Raw genomic sequence first — 18,594 nt, 5'->3', positions numbered from 1 at the left:
TATTTTGATTTAGCAGACGCTAAAAATGTACTGGAAATTGAATACGAAACGGGTCGAGCTCTTCTACTTTACACATAGAACTATCCCTTTCGGTATATCCTAAGAAATTCTGATTTTTCAATGTATTCCTAGTAATGCAAATAAATCATTTTAAGTGGTAAAAATGAAAATAAAGCCATAAAGTATTTTTCCATTACAATCTATTTGTTTTTTTCTATTAGGATTATAATTTTTTTGGATAGATAGCCTCCATAATTTTTATATTGTAAACCGAGATACTTCACTTCAACTATCAAAATCATAGAACTTATACTCAATTCTGTGGTCTAAATTAGCTGAATTATTCCAACTCAACAAATGGAAATTTATATAGATTACATGAATAAAAATATTTACAAAGAAAGAATATGAGATTTATAGTATAGAAATGACTCATAACTGTCTGAAGTTTGTGGTGACAACTTCATTGGTTCAACCGTTTGACGTTTCCGAGACGTGGCGATTTCGTGGCATGACGAATAAGAAACGTAGAGTGTTGAGACTTTCTGCTTAGTTCAGTTTAAACAGGTAGTAGGTGTAATTCTACTAAGACTAACATATAGTGATATTATATTAATTATTCTTGTGATACATCAAAGGTACATATTACAAACTACGTAATTTATGTCCAAGTACATTTTATAGTAGCTATATTTTTTTTTCTAGTATGGACCGGGGATCAATTTTATTAGTTTTTCTTCTATTTTCGTTTGCTTATACCGAACCAGAAGAAAATATGGGACCACGTGTACTAGTTTTTAAACAAATATTGAATAAGTATTTAGTTGAAAGTAAGGATATTGAAGTTAAATATACTTTATTCAATGTTGGAACTTCAGCAGCTGTTGATGTACAACTTATTGACAATGGTTTTCCTCCTGAAGCATTTGAAGTTGTTGGAGGACATCTAAAGGCAAAATTTGAAAGAATTTCACCTCAGTCTAATGTTACACATGTTGTTATTGTTAGACCTCTGCGGTATGGCTACTTTAATTTCACGAGTGCTGAGGCTACTTATAAGTTTGCAGATGACACAACAGGAAAGGTAGGCTCAAATTATTCTTCCTATTACATAAGGTAATATATAGGAAATATAATTTAATATTGATATGTAGGGGTGTAACTTAAGTAGTAATTAATTTCAGTAGTCACACTACTCTTTAGATAGGGAATAATACTGTGAATAAATGGTAACTTTTGTGAGAATTACTGGTAGTGGTGCTGGTATTGATGTATTTTAATATGCTAAGTTTGTCAATGCCATATTAATTTTTGTAAAATGACTACATCCAATGATTATACATACTCTATTGCTATAATTACAATTTTCAAAACAACTATGCCATTTTTGAGTTGACACTGTATGGAATTAGCAATAATAAAAGTATTTGTACGAATATGTTGTTAATGTGTAATATTTTTATAAATTTTGTATCTGTCATAATGAATCATTCATTTATATATAAGAATACATTCAATTCAATGTATTTAGAACAGGTCATCAATATTTACAAAATTGAATTCCTCTCAACATATTTCCATATACACTACAATATCTTCTTAAAATACAACTTCTAAAATAAACATCTAATTACCCTGTACAAAGTTGGTACTATTTGGAAAGTACTAATTTCCATTTACAAAAGTTACTTATAATAGTTTGTTGATGAAAGGTCAATTATCAAAATTAACAAAGTATTTTGGAATGCCTGAATAATTATGATGGTATTTAGACTAAAGTAGAAGACAGGCTGAGGTTAAGCTTGGATCTTTTTTTCTTCTGTAAAAATGTAACTTTGCAAATATTCCTAACTATGCTTCCAGATGAAATGGTTTCTACTAAAAAGATTTTATTCAAATCAAATGGATCCCAATTCATTTGACCAATAAGTAAAAGTGTTTCCAAGTAGATGGGTTGGAAGAAGAGCCTCAAATAAACCATTTATATTTCTCATGGGGATATTGCAAACACAATATCCCATACTAAATGTAACTATATTTTACCAATAATTTATGCTGTTTTGGGGGAATTTTCTACAAGTTTTGAATATTTGCTGCAGTAATGTAGTTCAATAAAATAAAATAAAAAGTTTGGGTTGCCCAGATAAATATTTTTTGTATTATATACCACTAAAAAGTTAATTTTTTCATGGTACATGGTACAGTCGCATTCAGGTTGCTTAAAAGCTAATTCATTGTAGGATTTTTTTTCAGAAAAATTGTAAAATAATAAATATAAATTCATAAATTTAAACCTAAGCATATTTCAGTAAACTGAAAAAATAATAATTAAAATTAATTTCATCTGTTAGCTTTAATAAATTTTAGCACCAAAAAATGTTTTCCAGATCAACCTCTTAATATAAGTAGACCAGTAAATGGCCATTCACATTTTACTATTATTATTAACTTAATTTTTTTGTTTCAGCTTCAAGTATCATTGAGCAGTGAACCGGGTGAAGGTGGCATCATTGCATTCAGAGACTATGATAAAAAATTTTCATCACACTACTGGGACTGGCTGGCATTCGCATTTATGACAACACCATCTTTGATCATCCCTCTTGTTTTGTGGTACAGCAGTAAAAGCAAATATGAAAAATTGGCTAAACCAACCAAAAAAACGCTTTAAAGGGAAATATCTCCAAGTTTTTCAATATTTCATTTTTTTATCGATCATTGTAGTCATTGTAAAATATGCTTTATGATTTCATGTTTTATATGAATCAATTCTATGTACAATGAAGCTATATTAAATTATTTTGTTAATAATCTAATTTTTTACTTTATATGTACAAAGTATCGGTTTCGTGTATACTATATATGTCTATTATATGGACTAAACTGTATGTAGTTTTTGCTTTACGTAAAGCAGTTCTAATTTTTTAGCAACTTTGGTATAAATAACAAAATTTATGACAGCATGAATCAATTATGTCATACATACATAAATAATTTCTCTTATTTCTAGACAAAATCAGCTCTTAAGATCAATGTGACATGATTCTGGTGTAGTATATACATGGTGTTTCTAAATTCATGCGACAAAATTATATATATATATATATATATATATATATATATATATATATATATATATATATATATATATATACTAGATTTCTTCAACCAATTGAGTATAATTTTTTTTTCTCTCTCTAATTTCTTGGGTTCTTAGGTTGTTTGGATGAAAAATCAAATATCACATGTCAGATATTTATAACTTAACATTTCGATCCTTCCTTAAGAGCATTTTCAAAGTAATAATATACAGGGTGATTCATTAAGAATGTCCAATCTCTGAACTGTAGATTCTATACCTCAAAATATGATGTTTCTGCTCAACATGCCTTATGCAAATATTGCTAGTTTCCAAGATACGGGGTGTTCAAAGTTTAAATTTAAATTTTGATGTTGGAAATAATTTTTTACCATTTCACAATTAATTTAACTTTTCTTTCTTCCCTACCACTATTATATATATATATATATATATATATATATATATATATTATTGGAATTAAAGTGCAAAGTTGAAAAGGTTTTTAATACCTTAAACTGTAGTTACTAATAGGCCCATTAAAGTAACTCATTTGAAAACTAATATGACTGATGAACGACACACACATTCTGTTTAACATGCCCATCTCATTGGAATAAAAAATTTCTTTAATATGCCTACATTTGCAGCAGTCTAGGAAAAAAATTCTCTAATATATTAGCTAGATCAAACCCTGATTGCGTCCCCAATTTAAAAGTAGACTAGAGAACAGAGAAACCTTCATCTGCAAAAAAGATACAAAAGAGAAAAAAAACCCAAAAGGTAGAAAACATGATATACTGTAATGTAGAAAATGTAAGTACATCACAGTTGTAGTTAGTGTAAGATAATTCATACAATTATTAATTCTGTCTATGTGAAAGGTTACTGGGAAAGATGTTTGAAGAAGCCTACTTCTTTTCAAAGACTACTTCTGTCCACGGTAATTTGGCAGAATTTAATATTACTTTTTTACAAAAAAATATATTCACGTTTTACCAGAAGATACTGAAACTCCAAGTACAATTTATGTATATTATATATATATATATGTATATATATATATATATATATATATATATATATATATATATATATATATATATATATATACGTACTTGTTTTAAGGAATGGAATGCAGAAACAATAATGTCTTTTAAATATAAATCTTGGGCAATGCAAGGCAACAGAACGCACGATAAAGCTGAAAAAATAGCAAAATCCAGTGGCCACAATAGTATTAAACACGTTGTTTGTCGTCGAGCGGCCAACAATTAGTATTACACAGTAGACAATAGATCCTTTATTTACTACTTTTGTTTATTAATTTGTTGGGTTTGATTGTTGTCTTAGCCATTTTTGTCCAATGGTCGAATTAACTTAGAGAGAGATTCGTTGCATGATTTATAGGTAGGATAAGGGAAATATGGACGGAAGGTTTGCTGAAGTTTGCCTTGATATAGGAGGGCTGGGGTTGCTTCATAAGACAATGACCTTTTTATTTTATTAACCATTACTTTCTGTTAAATTTTTACACCGAGAATACTTCGAGAGTGCGCGGAACTAATTCCATTTCTACAAAACTAAATAAACTTCCATTCTAATGGACAGCCTAAGTCTTGACGTTACAGAGACGGGCGAAGCTTATACCGACTCCAAACAATTTCGTTGATAATGGTAAGTGCCCACAAGCAAGTTTTCATTTAGTGTTTTCGTGGTTTATGTGATAAAATAAGACTTTTCTGGAAAACCAAGGATTGACCTACAGTTCATACAAACACCGAAACACATGAAAAATGTTGGTAGGTGTTGCACCAAACGGAGTAATCACCTTTGTTAGCAAGGCTTATCCAGGGTCTACATGTGATAAAAAATTGTTGAGGAGAATAAGGTTCTAGATCAGATGGTGGCTGGAGATTTGATATTAGCAGATAAAGGTTTGATTAAGGAACTTCTCCCTACAGGAGTATCATTAAATATACCTCCATTTTTGATTAATTAAATTTAAGTATCATTAAATATACCTCCATTTTTGATTAATAACACCACAGTTTACAGAATCCCAAGTATATGAAACTCAGCAAATTGCAAAGGCTAGAATTCATATAGAACGGGCCATCAGGAGAATAAAGTGTTATATTTTGTAGCAAGTTCCATCATATTATATATCACAAATTTCAATTATCTTTTAACTGTGTGCAGCCCTCACAAACTTGCAATATCCCCCAATCAAAGAAGTTGAGGAATATTATTGCTAGGATCTATACTGTAGGTTATGCCGTTTAATGTGGACTGAATTGATTAACCGTACGGAGTTGAGCCAAAGTACATAGACATGATCTAATAATTCTAATACAATTATTGTTAAAAGTAATAATAATACTGTTTTTCTAATTTAATAAAAGCCTGTAAATCCAACCACAATTTTCATAAAGTAAACAAATACAATTTGATTTCTTGTCAGTAGACTACAGTCTGTACAATCTTCAAATAAATTATTAAGCCACAAGCAATGATTTGGTTTATTTTACAAGTTTTTTTTTACAGAAAAAAAATCACTCAACTATAGTACAATCAATACAGCAATTTGAAATAGCTAAAGTTTGTTTCAAAAATCTTTATTGACAAAATAGCATTGTACATTTATATTAAAAAACATAATTTCCTGATATCTTCAGCAAACAAAAATTTGTATAGAGTGGCTTTTCAGTCTAAAATAAATAGTAAAGATTTTTCCAACTGTATACTTTATCTGCTAACACTGTAGAATAACCTAGAATCACATTGAAAAACATGTCAAAAATTTTTATTTAATTGTCTAACAACTTATAAGTATTGTTCTATATAGACATTTTCCAAGAGTGAAATGTTTTCTTTCCATGAATCGTCTACAATCATCGTCATAAAAAACTATATATTTATTAAAATTTCTCAATTTTTCGGACAACTTATCATTTCTAAAAGAATATGGGCCCTGCACAATGGCTTCTTCTTCATCAATTATTTCATCAGGGCTAGCATCAGAAGTCCTGAATTTGTAAGCCATACTCCAGTTGACCGAACATCTAAATTATAAATCTGCTTCAAATGATCTAGAGCATCTTTCTCACCCCACTGGATTGCTTTGATACCATCCAAATTGTATTCACCTGGAAAAATAATGGATTATTATAAAAAATGTATGTCAAATTAAACTAAAGTAAGGAGATTCTTACATAAAATACCATTTTTGGAAATAGTAGTTTTTGAAAAATGAATCTTAGAGGCTCAATAAGGAAATTATTGATAACATCTATGACTGAACTATCTAATAAATTTATGATTTATTACTCACCTAAGAGTGTGTTGAACAAACTCACTAGGAATCTGTTTCTCCTCCATGCTGCAATAATAGCACAAAAATTGCTAGCAGTTAATATCTAAATTTTCTTGCAAGGTACCATTTTTCATTTGACACCTGACCAGTAGTGGTGACAGAGTTTTCTTTTATTAGCTGATAATCAACAGCACACTTTTCTTTGAACACATTCAGTTTATCTGTGGCCTACAAATAGTCCTTGGAAGAAATTATTTCTTCAATTACCGGAAATCCATTTTCCAGTAAATTTATTGATTCCTCGTTCAATAGCCAGGTAAAACCAACAGTATTTCCAAAGCTGTGTAGCCTTTCCTTCAATCTGTTGATTGTTGCTTCTGGTACCCCACTTTCAAGAGGTGTATAAGGCTTTGGTGGGTAAAGCTCTTCTGCAGATTTCACTGGCCCAACCTTCAGTTTAGGTAGTGTCTTCCTTGCACATGCTTTATCTGTTACAGATATATTGTAATGCCCAAAAAGTGCCAACGCCGCAATGTGATGGCATTTTATACCCCTGGCACAAGTGCAGGTGGCTTCTTTAATGTCACCATTGTTTTCCAACACTACAATAAAATTATAACCGAATTAATTCCATATTACATTAACAAAGGCATATATACCTACCTATAGATACCTTGTAGCTTTTGTCTTTCATACTAGCAAATACTTCTCTGATTATCTGCAAATCAGAGTCAAACTCCATTTTCTTCACATGAGTGGACTCTAAGGCGTTTTCACCCCTTTTTATAATTTTGTTATGTCATCTATAAAAGCACTGATGCTGGAAAGCTTTAGGACATGTTTAAAAGCCATTATTTTCTTAACAACAAAAGGATCTGAAAAAAAAACAAAAAGGTCCTGCAAAAATAAAATAGACATAACTTCAACAAGTTTTGAAGCAGAATTAATATGTTAAATTAACTCACCTGGTGAAAAACTAATAAAAACCTCTTAAATAGTACGTTCCTTCAATAATATATTCAACTAAAAAGTTTTATTTTATCACATAAACCACGAAAACACTAAATGAAAAATTGCTTATAAGCATTTACCATTATCAACAAAATTGTTTGGAGTCGGTGTAAGCTCCGCCCGTCTCTGTGACGTCAGACTTAGGCTGTCTATTTAGTTACCTATGTCTCAAATATCAGATTGTCTTTTGTCGTTTTTGTTTATTTGGCTCCCGCTTTCTAACATAAGTTTAATTTGTAATGTAACGATAAATCAAATGCAACATGCCGGTAGATAATTTGAAAATGTCTAACATATGCTTTGTATTATGTATAATCACTTTCTTTGCAGTGTCTCTTATTATTTTCAATAACATATTTTTAACCTCAAAAATGATTGTTGATGAAATATTTCACCTACCCCTTGGAAAATCCTATTGTAAATATAATTTTTTTGTGGTAAGTTAATATGGTATTTAAATGCTGACAACTAAGTAATTTGCTCTTTATTTTTAGTGGGACCCAAAAGTAACCACCTTACCAGGCCTCTACTTAATAACCGCAATCATCTTGGGTCCTCTTAAACTATGTGGAACTTATTGGTTGAGATTTTTGTCTTTGGCTTTCTCCATTGTTAATGTATTATTATTTTATATCCTATTTGCAAAGTATGAAAAGGTAACTTCGATTATTGTTATTTTTTCATGTTTACTTTTATTCTAATTTGCTTTCAGAATGAATGGGGTAATATTTTGTCATCTATCACATTGGCATTACTTCCACCACTGTATTTTTTCAGTCACTTTTACTACACTGATGTTATATCTCTAACAATGATACTATTAATGCTTGTTGCAAGTGAAAAAGAGCATCATTATATAGCATCACTTTTTGGTAAGTAGAATAATATATTTGTGTATTTACGTTTTTTTTTAAATCTTAATTTATATTTGTTAGGAGTCAAAATTGATTACTCATTATACTTTTATTTTTCTCTAGACAACATTTTACTATATACAAAGTTATAGAGGAGTTCTCTCATTACTAAAAAATGTACTTACAATGTTGCACTCAGAATATATTCATTGTATATATTTCAATTTTTTTTTAAAAATATGAAAACTAGCACCCATGTTTTTAAATTGGCAAGAAGAAAATAGAAGAAACAAATTTATATTTCAAAATACTAAGATAATATTATAGGCTCATTTGGGCATGGCAGTGCTCTCGGCCAAATACTTTATTAGCAAGCCACTTGCATTCAAATTATTAATCATTAGTTCTAGTACATTGGCGTTCGAGTGTACTTGAACACAACTTTACTATGTGTGAACATATACTAGCACTTTTCTTCCATTTGTTTCACGAGTCATGTTAAAATAGACATAAAAATGAGCAGACAACTCAAGTGGAATGAAAATTTTAGTTCCTTTCATTTTAGTGAACTCTACATGAGTGAGGAATGTTTGTGGAATGTAAAATGTGATGATTATAAAAACATAATGTAACTTGCTAGTTTTATTCTAGTAAAAATTGCATTTTTCATGTGGGTATCTTGTTACTGAATATCATTTGAAACTTTCAAAAGTAACTCATCAAATTTATCTACTCCTACTCCTACCTACCTTTCGTTGATTTCTACAATTGATCTAGAAAAGGCTACTCAAAGAACCTCATCTGAACTCGCATGCGAAAAAACATACCAGTAAACTAGCATGTGGGAATACCAAATCTCTTGGAAGTGATGTGCGCATTTTAGTGGACGGAGTACACTAGCATATCCAAATGAACACAGAAAGTCTAATCTGTATTTTATTATGTGTATTTGTCTCTTTGTTCAATTGAAAAGGGGCCTTCAGATCACATATGAATTATGTCTGGTTAGGCATTCACTATTCATTAAAGAAACTTATATCTCTGTCACACATACATGAAATATGTAATTCACAGACGGGTGTCTCTGAAGGGAAGATATGGAACTGTACCTCTGTTTGCTTATTAATGAGAAAAAAATTTGAACCTGAATTTCTATGTATTATATTTAATAATAATATATTTTAATTTCAGGATATTGCTCCGTTTTTTGCCGTCAAACAAATATCATATGGGTTGTGTTTTTAGCAGGAAAATATGTGATGACTGAACTATATTTAATTGCTATGAAAGACCATGTTCCAAATATTAAAAAAGGACTCCCAGCTCAGGTAAGTCATATACTAAAGCATATCTGTCTGTCTCACTAGTATCAACATTTCTCTTTTCATTGTATAGTTTTCTGTTAGTTCCTGCTTGGTACACTATTTGATTTTTTTATCATATTTATAACATACCATATCTAAATTGTTACTGAAACAAAGAAAAAGCTATGTAATTCTCAAAACATTCCTGGTAACAGATCCATAACTGAAGGCCTCTGGGCAAGTTTGAAGAGAATAATGATTGTTGTTTACTGAATCAACAATATATTCAGGAAAATGGGAGAAGCAATACATGGAAGATTGTGAAACGAGACTTTTTAGGTATTAATAAAAAATCATAAATTATACAATAGGAAAATTAATACTGACAAATTCTCAAAAAAAGATTCACCACAGGACATCATCTGCCCACTGATTGTTCTAAACAGCACACCTATGTCAGTAAAATGCAGTTTAGTATTGAGTACTAAATTTAGCTCAAAACTAATATGCAAATACAAGAAACTACTACTTGAGTTGAGAATAATTTTTTAATTAAATAACATAGCTTACTTTAACATATTCGCGGACACCCGGATGATTTTGAATCTACTCAGAACATCGCCTATTATTTTTAAAATAATTTTTTTTTGTGAAAATAAGTACAGCATCTTGAAGAGCAATTTTGGACATCATAAACTGTATTATAAAATTATTATGTAAATAAACAAGGTACATTTTCTTTGGAAAACCTTGAAAAACATTTAATGCAAAAATAAAACGTCAACTCGTACAGAATGGAAAAAGTGAAAATTTGCAGAACAAGTTTCAACGCATAACTGTGACTTATTTTTGCATGCGTCCATGATGTTTGACCATATTTTCTTTTTCTTAAGCATTGGCGACATCTCTGAAAGTAACTTTTCCTGTTGTAACTTTCAAACAAGGGAATTTTTTTCAAAACATGTTGTAAAGCTGGTTGAAGTTCCATAAGGAATGTTTTTGAGCATTCTCTAGGATTATTTATCACTGCCCTTCTTTAAGTAGACCCCCTTTATGATAGCCTCTCGAAAACTAAGGAGGCTCATTTTTGATTGAGTAATTTCATGTTAAAGAAAAAAACTGTTGAGAACAGTAACGTATATCAGATGAAATATCACTTTCTTGTACCAGAGAATCGATTTTCGTGGAAAGACATCAGCTGATCACTTCTGTTGGCCCCTGTTATATTTAGGTTGTATTCAGAGACTTCTTTTGGTTTAAATTTAGTTTGGTTATAAGAATTAGTCATCTGAATCATTTCTGGATGAAATTTTGTGGTACTCATCAATACCTCTCGCTTATCTTACTTACTTACATAAGTCTTTTAGTGGTAATTTCTTTAGGATTTCTTCTGCGATTTGACCTAAGGGTTCCTATTGTATGGGTTTTATGGTTTCCGGTGAAAATATAAATAATATGATGATTTAAGGGTTTATCAATATTTGGAATAACTTTCCAGATGTAGAGAATGTAAAACAAACACTTATTTAAAAAATAATTTCACAAACTAGTTTTTTTTTATTGCAGCACATTCGACAACTAATTTCTGAGTTGATCAGATATCCAATGAAGATTCTGGCAAGTACAAATTTATACTTTTGGTTCCATACAATGTCATATACCGCAGTAGTAGTGGCTTTTCTGATATTCTTGAAGATGAATGGAGGAATAGTTTTAGGAGATAGAACTGCACATCAAGCTACTATACACATTCCTCAACTTTTCTACTTCTCACTGTTTTCGCTAATTTTTGCTTGGCCACACTTTGTGGGGGAGGTGCTAAGTTTTTTGACTTTTACCAGGAAGCACAAAAAATGTATTTTCATATTAATAATACTCTCGTGTGTTATTGTTTTGGTAAATACACAGGTTCATCCCTACATGCTTGCTGACAACAGGCACTACATATTTTATATTTGGAACCGTTTTTATGGCAAATATGATATATTTAGGTACGCTATGGTGCCCGTGTACATATTTTCATGGTACTGTATCATAAAGCTAATTTATGATGGCAATGATGTGAGTTTTTTAATTTTGTACTTAATATGTGTCACTGCAGTACTGGTTACTCAAAAATTAATTGAAGTTCGATATTTTTTCATACCTTACATATTATTCAGACTGAGATTAAAAAGCAATGCGAACAATGTCTTCAATTTAATTTTAGAGTTTGTGACTTATTTGTTGATTAATGCCATTACTTTGAATTTGTTTTTCACGAAAAAAATTGCTTGGGCTAATTACTTAGACCCACAGAGATTAATTTGGTAATCCCACAATTGTTAGGTCATTTTTAAGTGAGATAGTAGAATTTATATTTTATTTCTATGTTACTTATAATGATCTCTGATATTCAACAACTCCAAATAAACGACAAACTTTTTGTGGGCTTTAACGCTTCATTTTAATAAATTGCTTCCAGTTGAGAGTGGCTCTGATATATCATAGTTGAGTATTTTTTATTGAATTGGCGTAAAAAACCATAATTCTTTGATGAAAAATTATGGTAATCAGGGTTATTATTTAACTTCTAAACCTAAAATTCAAGTCTTAAAATATTTCAATTGAATGGAACTAGTCACTTATCAACTTATATAATCCATTAGGCTTTTATTTAAAGTCTCGGGTTGGGTCTGGATAACTAGATACTTTTGAAGCGCAACAATCCGTTCCAATACAAATGGGGCTGTCATATGTATATGCAACATTGTATCCAAGGTAGGTGCTACAAATTGTTGCCATACGTCTGTCCACTAGTTACAGTATTTGTATCGTGATAAGTGGTTATATTGCTTTTCTGATTCATTCACATAATTTTCACTGAATTTATTTATGAGAATTCAACATCCATATGCCAAACAAAAATTTAATTTGGGTTCGAGCCTGAATAGAAATGAACGAATTATAATCAATTGATTGAATTAGAAAATAGAGATCCAAATTTGAATGCATGGGCACAGCAAATGTTTATTTTATTGGAGTTAATCATGGTAGATCCACATGGCCATGATTCTGATTAACCTTCGTCTTCAGCTATTGAAATTCTCTCTAGGCCATTCTTCTATTTTGTATTCTTGTAGTTATCGATTTGTTTGTGTTTAGTAATTTTTTGTGTTTCATCGCAATGTTGATATGAAAGTTGACCTACAAAAGTATTTAGTGGATCTGAACCAACGCTATCCAATTAATTGAAAATAAGATCATAGATTCTCACCGCACCGCACAATAAGAGTTGTGTCAGAAATCAGGATAAGTGACAGATATATTTTTGTATGGAAATAATGTTTTGTTTAAATTTTTTATAAAGTACTCCTTAGAAATGATCGATTTTCTGTTTTATGTTTTGTGATATTTGTTAATAATTTAATATTTTACGCGTTGCTCGATAAGACGTTCCCTAATTATATTCAAGCACATTCCAAAGAAAACGAATTATCGTTTCTAATGAAGATATCAGTGATTTCTCTGTAAATGTTGGATTATATGTTGTAGAAAAATTAGGGAAGAGACTAAGATTTCCTATTTCTAAATTGTTTACTAATTTAAAGCAATAAAAGCTATTTTCTGAAAAGACTGTACAATTAAATGTTATGACTGTACTTTAACTGTCACCAAATAAAATTTGAATTCATTATCCTTTCTTTTATTTTTCCAAGATGGTTGAGATGTCCATATAAAAATTCAACACTTTATACTAATATATATCACATTCCAATTTGAAAATTCTAAGAAAAACAAAATCGCGCATTTTCAGTTTTAAATCAGTTTATTTATAAAAAGTTAGTAACTACAACTTAAATGAAATCCTTATTTAAATATATTTTAACATAGATAAATTTAAGAATTGAAATCAGGATTTTTTCTTAATATTACAAAACCTTCCATAATTGGAGTTAGTGCAATATATTCCTCTGTAGCAAGCTCAGCTCGTTCTCCATATGCCAAAAGAACTGGAGTCGTATGGGTCTGGAACCCTGTAATTGTTTTTGGTTTACCTGCTTGACCAACCACATCTACAGCCTACAAAAATGTAATACATTGTTGAATACTAAACATTTAATTCAATAATTAGAAGTCGGTAAAAATGCACACCTATAGAGAAACTATGATAATAGCAATAAAAGGAAATTTGACTGTCTGTTCTTCAGCACAAACATGATTAGATACTTTTTTGTTGTTCCTACAAAATATATTAAATTTGTAAAATTTCATAACACTTACCAAACCAACTCTGACAGGTACTGGTAGGGGATTTAAATCTTCATCAAATGTTACAAGCATTCTTGGTTGCATTGCTGCTGCTAAAGTGTACAATAAGTAGTGTGATCGTCCCAATATAACTGAAATAAAAACATTGGTTTGTGATATTAAAACAGATTTCTCATACAGGTTTTTTTCTCCAAAGTATTCATCATCATAATATCAATTATAGGAGTATAATAGGTTAAAAGTATTATATCTACAAAATAATAAACAGTTAACTTTTATTCAGAAAATGAGAAATTTACCAAGAAATGGAAGAAACTTTGTGAGTCTTATGAGAGAAAATTTTTAATATGAAATAATCAAACAATTTCGCCAATAAAATATAGGTACAATATTAGTAAAAACCATTTTGGTAACATTAGCTAATGATAAAACTTTATTTGGTATGAAGATTTATGAAATTTATATGGATTTCATGAATATATGACAATCAATTTACATGAAATCAATAAAAAATGAGTTGCAACTTATAAATGCTAGTACCACAATAGATTTACAAGCATATTCAAGACATGGAATAACTTAGGAGACTTACTATTTTTGACATCTAGAAATCCTATCAAAGTTGCCATTAATCCTGCCACAGCTACTGGACTCATCAACTGCCTGTCACTATGGTAAGGACTAAGAGTTAAAGTTCCTTTACCAAGATGTGTAAGACCCTGAGCTATACGAACCATAAATAAGTTATTAGGGTCCTTCGCATGATATTGTGCCAACTGTCTTAACATAGCTGCCAATCTTGCATTGTTAGTTCCAGCTCCTACTAAACCCATGGCAAATATAGCGTTGTGAGCCACTTCAGCATCACTATCATGCGAAAATTTACTCAAGGTATCAAGGATGCTTAGTTTGGGATTGGAAACTGATATTAAACCAAGAGCTAACGGAACAGCACGTCGTATTACAGGTTCACAATATCTTAATAAATGCCCAAAAGTACGGAAGGCCATTTCACTACCAATATCTTCACCCATACTAATCAAAGCTATACCTAAAACGGCTACAGCTTGCCTAGCAGACATATCTTTCTCACTTTCTTTTTTATCTTTATCTTTTGAAGTTTTATCTGTGCTTTCAGTAGTATCATAATGTTCTGAACATATATGCAATAAATGTTGAACTTTAAGAACATTTCCTGTTCCGGCAAAAGCACATATATCAACCATTGTTATAGCCATTAATCTAAAAGGATCAGGTATTACTTGTAATGCCATAACAATTGTATCAATTCCTTCTTGTCTACCCAAATGGCACAAACCTAGACCCAATGCCAAAAATCTGGAATATGTATCTTTTAATTCAGTCTCAGATTTTTCCATAAGACATTGTAAAATGGTAGATGTAACAAATGGATTGCCAGATCCTACTGCTATCATACCACATGCAAGAGCACACATACCAATAACTTCCATACTCGACTTAGGATCAGAAAAAACAGGTGTAAGTAAACTTATAACTGCTTCTCTATTTGAACCTACATAAGCCAAACCTAAACCCACGATTGCACCTATTCTCATAATGTTGGTGTTATGCAGAACATAGTCACTCAAAAGAGCCAAAGCTGGGTCACATTCATTCCTCACACCACAATTGACAATACCACAGGCAAGTAATGCTCCAGATTTTATGTGATCTTCTGAAGAGTACAGGTATTTGTCTATAGGAGTGAGACCACCATCTACGTCCCATAATAGGACAAGTCCAAGTGAGGCTGTAGCACTTAGCATTCCATGTTCTTTATTTTTATACAGCCATTTATTTCCATCTTCCATTAAGAGTTTATCTTGACCAAAAGCGGCATTTACGAAGCCATTCACAAAACTAGCGGCCAAATTTTGCCTAGCAGAGTCGACTTGACTTCCACCAAATGGTGGTCGACTATTTTCTAAATGTGACTTATAAACATCTTCAGGAGTTTTTGGGTCCATAATATCCAACTCACGAGCAAGGTTCAAAAAATGGTTATTTAAATGACAGTTTGCCATTATTTCAATGAGATCTTCATACTCTGGAGTGTTTTCAGGAATTTCTATATAAATTTGTTGCCTTGCTAACATGAATGCTAACTGTTTCTGAACATCACTGAAAAAAAAATTAAATATCAATATTCAAATATCAATTTTATTAAGAGCTAACCAATTTAATTCACTTTAAAATATCCCAAGAACTAAAATAAAACTTTTTTATTCAGAGAATTATGAAATAACACAAATTTCATCAACACATACATCATTATTCAGTTAACTTCATGTCACCATTGCACAAAGTATAAAAATATTTGATGAGTCTTGTTTGCCAAAAAACAAACTATTTTTACAAAATACTTGTATTATATTGCATTTTTTTACTTTATAAATCTTAATAAGGAAGTGATTACTCCAAGATATCTCTAGAATGTTATTTTTACTTTTAATTTTTTTATATATCTGAAAATATTCACAATGCCAAAAGTTCAGTGAGGGCTATTTTCTTGCCACATCATTCTTGCTTGTTACACACAGAAAATTTGCTCCTACAAAAAGAGCAAAAGATATGAATTATGGTCCCAATATGACAACAGTATAGCCCTATATATTAATGGCACCCCATACCATTACTGATCTGAAACAATTTGCATCCCTTCGTTGTGTACTGCTATATGCAAACCTTTCATCTGCTTTTCTGTATACTAGGATACTTTATAATTGCCTAATAGTCACAATCTAAACTCATCTGAGAATATTATTCCCACATACCCACTCCAAATGATCCCGAACATACTGCAGTTGAGTTAATGAAGTTACAGAACCAAGTCCCATACTTGAACAAAACAGCAAATAATATTGGTAAGTTTCCATCATAATTAATTTCAATCGACTGTAAGTGTTCATTAAGATAGATATCAAATCATGAAACCAAAAATATGTGTTCAAGTTACAGATGAATACATTCAAATAGAATAGTAATTGTCTATAATATTTTGATTAAACACACCCAATTGATATTTGTCACATGTGAATTTTAATTTTGTTTAGTAGATTATTTTAGTAGTTTAATTAAATGTACTAATTGAAGTATCAATTTACCTATCTGGGCAGCATACAAATATTTCTTCAATCAAATTATGGTCATTTAATTGCATAGCTAATCTAAGAGCTTGTGGATATTGTTTAAATTTTCTGAATAATAATAGAGCAGTTTGAAGTAGAGTGGTATTTTCTGGATCAGCTACATAAGGAACACAACTGAAAAAAGTTTAAGTGTATATATTACACATATAATACATATATTCAAGTCTGATGCACAGTTGATATCTTACCTTGTAAGGTATAAGCAGACTCTTGAATAAATATTTTCATCAACATATTGTTCTAGTAAATCCAGTCTTTCAATTTCCATCAAGAGATCACAAGCTTCAGCCTCGGCATTATGTGCCATATTGTAGGGCACTATCTGTTTAGTTAATAGAATTAGTTTATCTCTGATTTCAGTGTTCACTATGAAGTCTGTCTCTCCCCATTCACCTGCAATTTCTCCTGCCAAGTGCCTAAAACATGAATAATGACTGACATAGCAAATTCATGACACATAATTTAGTAATTGATTAATATATAAACAAATTACAAATATACCACTTAACCTTACCTAACATATTCATGTCCCCATTCTCCAATTTTATCTAAGTCAGATACAAGACGGTATTTCAAACATTCTCTACCATCTCCCATCGTCATTGCTAATACAGAAATTATATCAGCACATAATTTCTTGACTTCGGGATCAGTAATTTTTTCATAGATTTGTTTCATAGTATCATAGTGAGGTTTCATGAATTTCAATGGTTTTGGAACTGAGGTCATAGATGTAGTTGAGGCACGAATATGATTTCCTAATGCTTGTAAAGCGGCCAAGTAGAGTTTTTCATCACTTTCCTAACATTAAATTATAATTAACAAAGTATGTAAATATATTTAAAAGGTATTACCTGAAGTTTTTCAACACAAAGATTCAATTCTTCCTGAAGTTGTTTATCTTCATCAGACTAAAAATAATATAGGTTTCATAAAAATGTTGATATATGAAAAATTCAATGTGCACATACCATATCACTTTTATTTTTGTCATCACTGGAATTTCCCTTGGCTTCCACCTTTTTTCCGCCCATTCTTTTAAATTGTTAACGACTATTTAACAAAAACCGTATTCGAAATTAACTAGCAACTTCTATCAATAGCTAATCAGATTTGTAAAGCACAAAATTGAAATTCATCAATTGCCGACAACCCTACTGTAAGTGGTAAAAGTCATAATCTGCTCGGTCATGTTTCTAATCTGTCAAAGTCAAAAGTCCGCCATCTGTCAATTATTGTAGACAGCGCAAAGTTATTCAACAAAAATGAGAACGGATAGGCCACCGTAGCCGCTGTCTATTTTTTGGAGTTAATACTATTGGTCGGATACGAATAATGGCTCAATATTTAAATAATACAGAAGCACGGTTTTGCATAAAGGTCTGGAAACGAGGGTAGCGTGATGGGTTCATTTCACAGACACTAAATTACCTGAATCTGTGGCCACAAGGTCGGAGTTAAAGGTTAAATTAGCTGCCCAATTGTTGAGTCACAGTGTTTATTCTGCCATAATGACATCTTTGGAAACTGGTGAACTTATTTCAAGTACAGCTGAAAACACGGCTAACTTTGTTCTAACCATGAACAATTTATTCGATGCCCTGAATAC

The 18,594-nt window shown here is 30.8% G+C and overlaps 4 protein-coding genes across 7 annotated transcripts; 2 read left to right on the top strand and 2 right to left on the bottom strand.

The window, feature by feature from the left end:
- The first annotated feature begins 437 nt into the window (after window positions 1–437).
- On the top strand, window positions 438–2,888 carry LOC130451120 (translocon-associated protein subunit beta). Of its 2 annotated transcripts, none has more exons than XM_056789938.1 (3): window positions 438–567; window positions 706–1,084; window positions 2,468–2,811. In XM_056789938.1, the coding sequence occupies exons 2-3, from the start codon at window positions 707–709 to the stop codon at window positions 2,669–2,671; spliced, it is 582 nt and encodes a 193-aa protein (XP_056645916.1). In that variant the 5' UTR covers window positions 438–567; window position 706; the 3' UTR covers window positions 2,672–2,811. The 2 variants fall into 2 exon arrangements, with proteins under 2 accessions (XP_056645916.1, XP_056645917.1); XM_056789939.1 differs by having other exon boundaries at window positions 479–638; window positions 2,468–2,888.
- A 2,793-nt stretch (window positions 2,889–5,681) lies between these two features.
- LOC130451137 (uncharacterized) lies at window positions 5,682–7,534 on the bottom strand. 3 transcript variants are annotated; one of them, XR_008910677.1, is made up of 4 exons: window positions 7,361–7,534; window positions 7,059–7,270; window positions 6,414–6,997; window positions 5,682–6,228 (listed from the first exon to the last, which is right to left on the bottom strand). XR_008910677.1 is itself a non-coding variant. In XM_056789955.1 (3 exons), exons 1-2 carry the CDS (start codon window positions 7,135–7,137, stop codon window positions 6,624–6,626), a joined length of 453 nt encoding a protein of 150 aa, XP_056645933.1. In that variant the 5' UTR covers window positions 7,138–7,302; the 3' UTR covers window positions 5,682–6,228; window positions 6,414–6,623. The 3 variants fall into 3 exon arrangements, 1 of the variants encoding a protein (XP_056645933.1); XR_008910678.1 differs by having other exon boundaries at window positions 7,059–7,292; window positions 7,361–7,517; XM_056789955.1 differs by lacking the exon at window positions 7,361–7,534 and having other exon boundaries at window positions 7,059–7,302.
- Window positions 7,535–7,553: 19 nt separating this feature from the next.
- On the top strand, window positions 7,554–13,393 carry LOC130451136 (putative Dol-P-Glc:Glc(2)Man(9)GlcNAc(2)-PP-Dol alpha-1,2-glucosyltransferase). The gene is made up of 6 exons (XM_056789954.1): window positions 7,554–7,675; window positions 7,737–7,843; window positions 7,901–8,062; window positions 8,119–8,278; window positions 9,452–9,588; window positions 11,131–13,393. The coding sequence occupies exons 1-6, from the start codon at window positions 7,570–7,572 to the stop codon at window positions 11,875–11,877; spliced, it is 1,419 nt and encodes a 472-aa protein (XP_056645932.1). The 5' UTR covers window positions 7,554–7,569; the 3' UTR covers window positions 11,878–13,393.
- LOC130451135 (26S proteasome non-ATPase regulatory subunit 2) lies at window positions 13,354–18,404 on the bottom strand. The gene is made up of 8 exons (XM_056789953.1): window positions 17,957–18,404; window positions 17,840–17,896; window positions 17,500–17,786; window positions 17,174–17,401; window positions 16,941–17,099; window positions 14,408–15,957; window positions 13,828–13,946; window positions 13,354–13,626 (listed from the first exon to the last, which is right to left on the bottom strand). Exons 1-8 carry the CDS (start codon window positions 18,017–18,019, stop codon window positions 13,444–13,446), a joined length of 2,646 nt encoding a protein of 881 aa, XP_056645931.1. The 5' UTR covers window positions 18,020–18,404; the 3' UTR covers window positions 13,354–13,443.
- Window positions 18,405–18,594: the final 190 nt, after the last annotated feature.

Source organism: Diorhabda sublineata, chromosome X (genome assembly GCF_026230105.1).
Source record: "Diorhabda sublineata isolate icDioSubl1.1 chromosome X, icDioSubl1.1, whole genome shotgun sequence".
NCBI lineage: Eukaryota > Metazoa > Arthropoda > Insecta > Coleoptera > Chrysomelidae > Diorhabda > Diorhabda sublineata.
The sequence above is the reverse complement of the archived record's forward strand: the minus strand, read 5'-3'. Positions and strand labels throughout refer to the sequence as shown.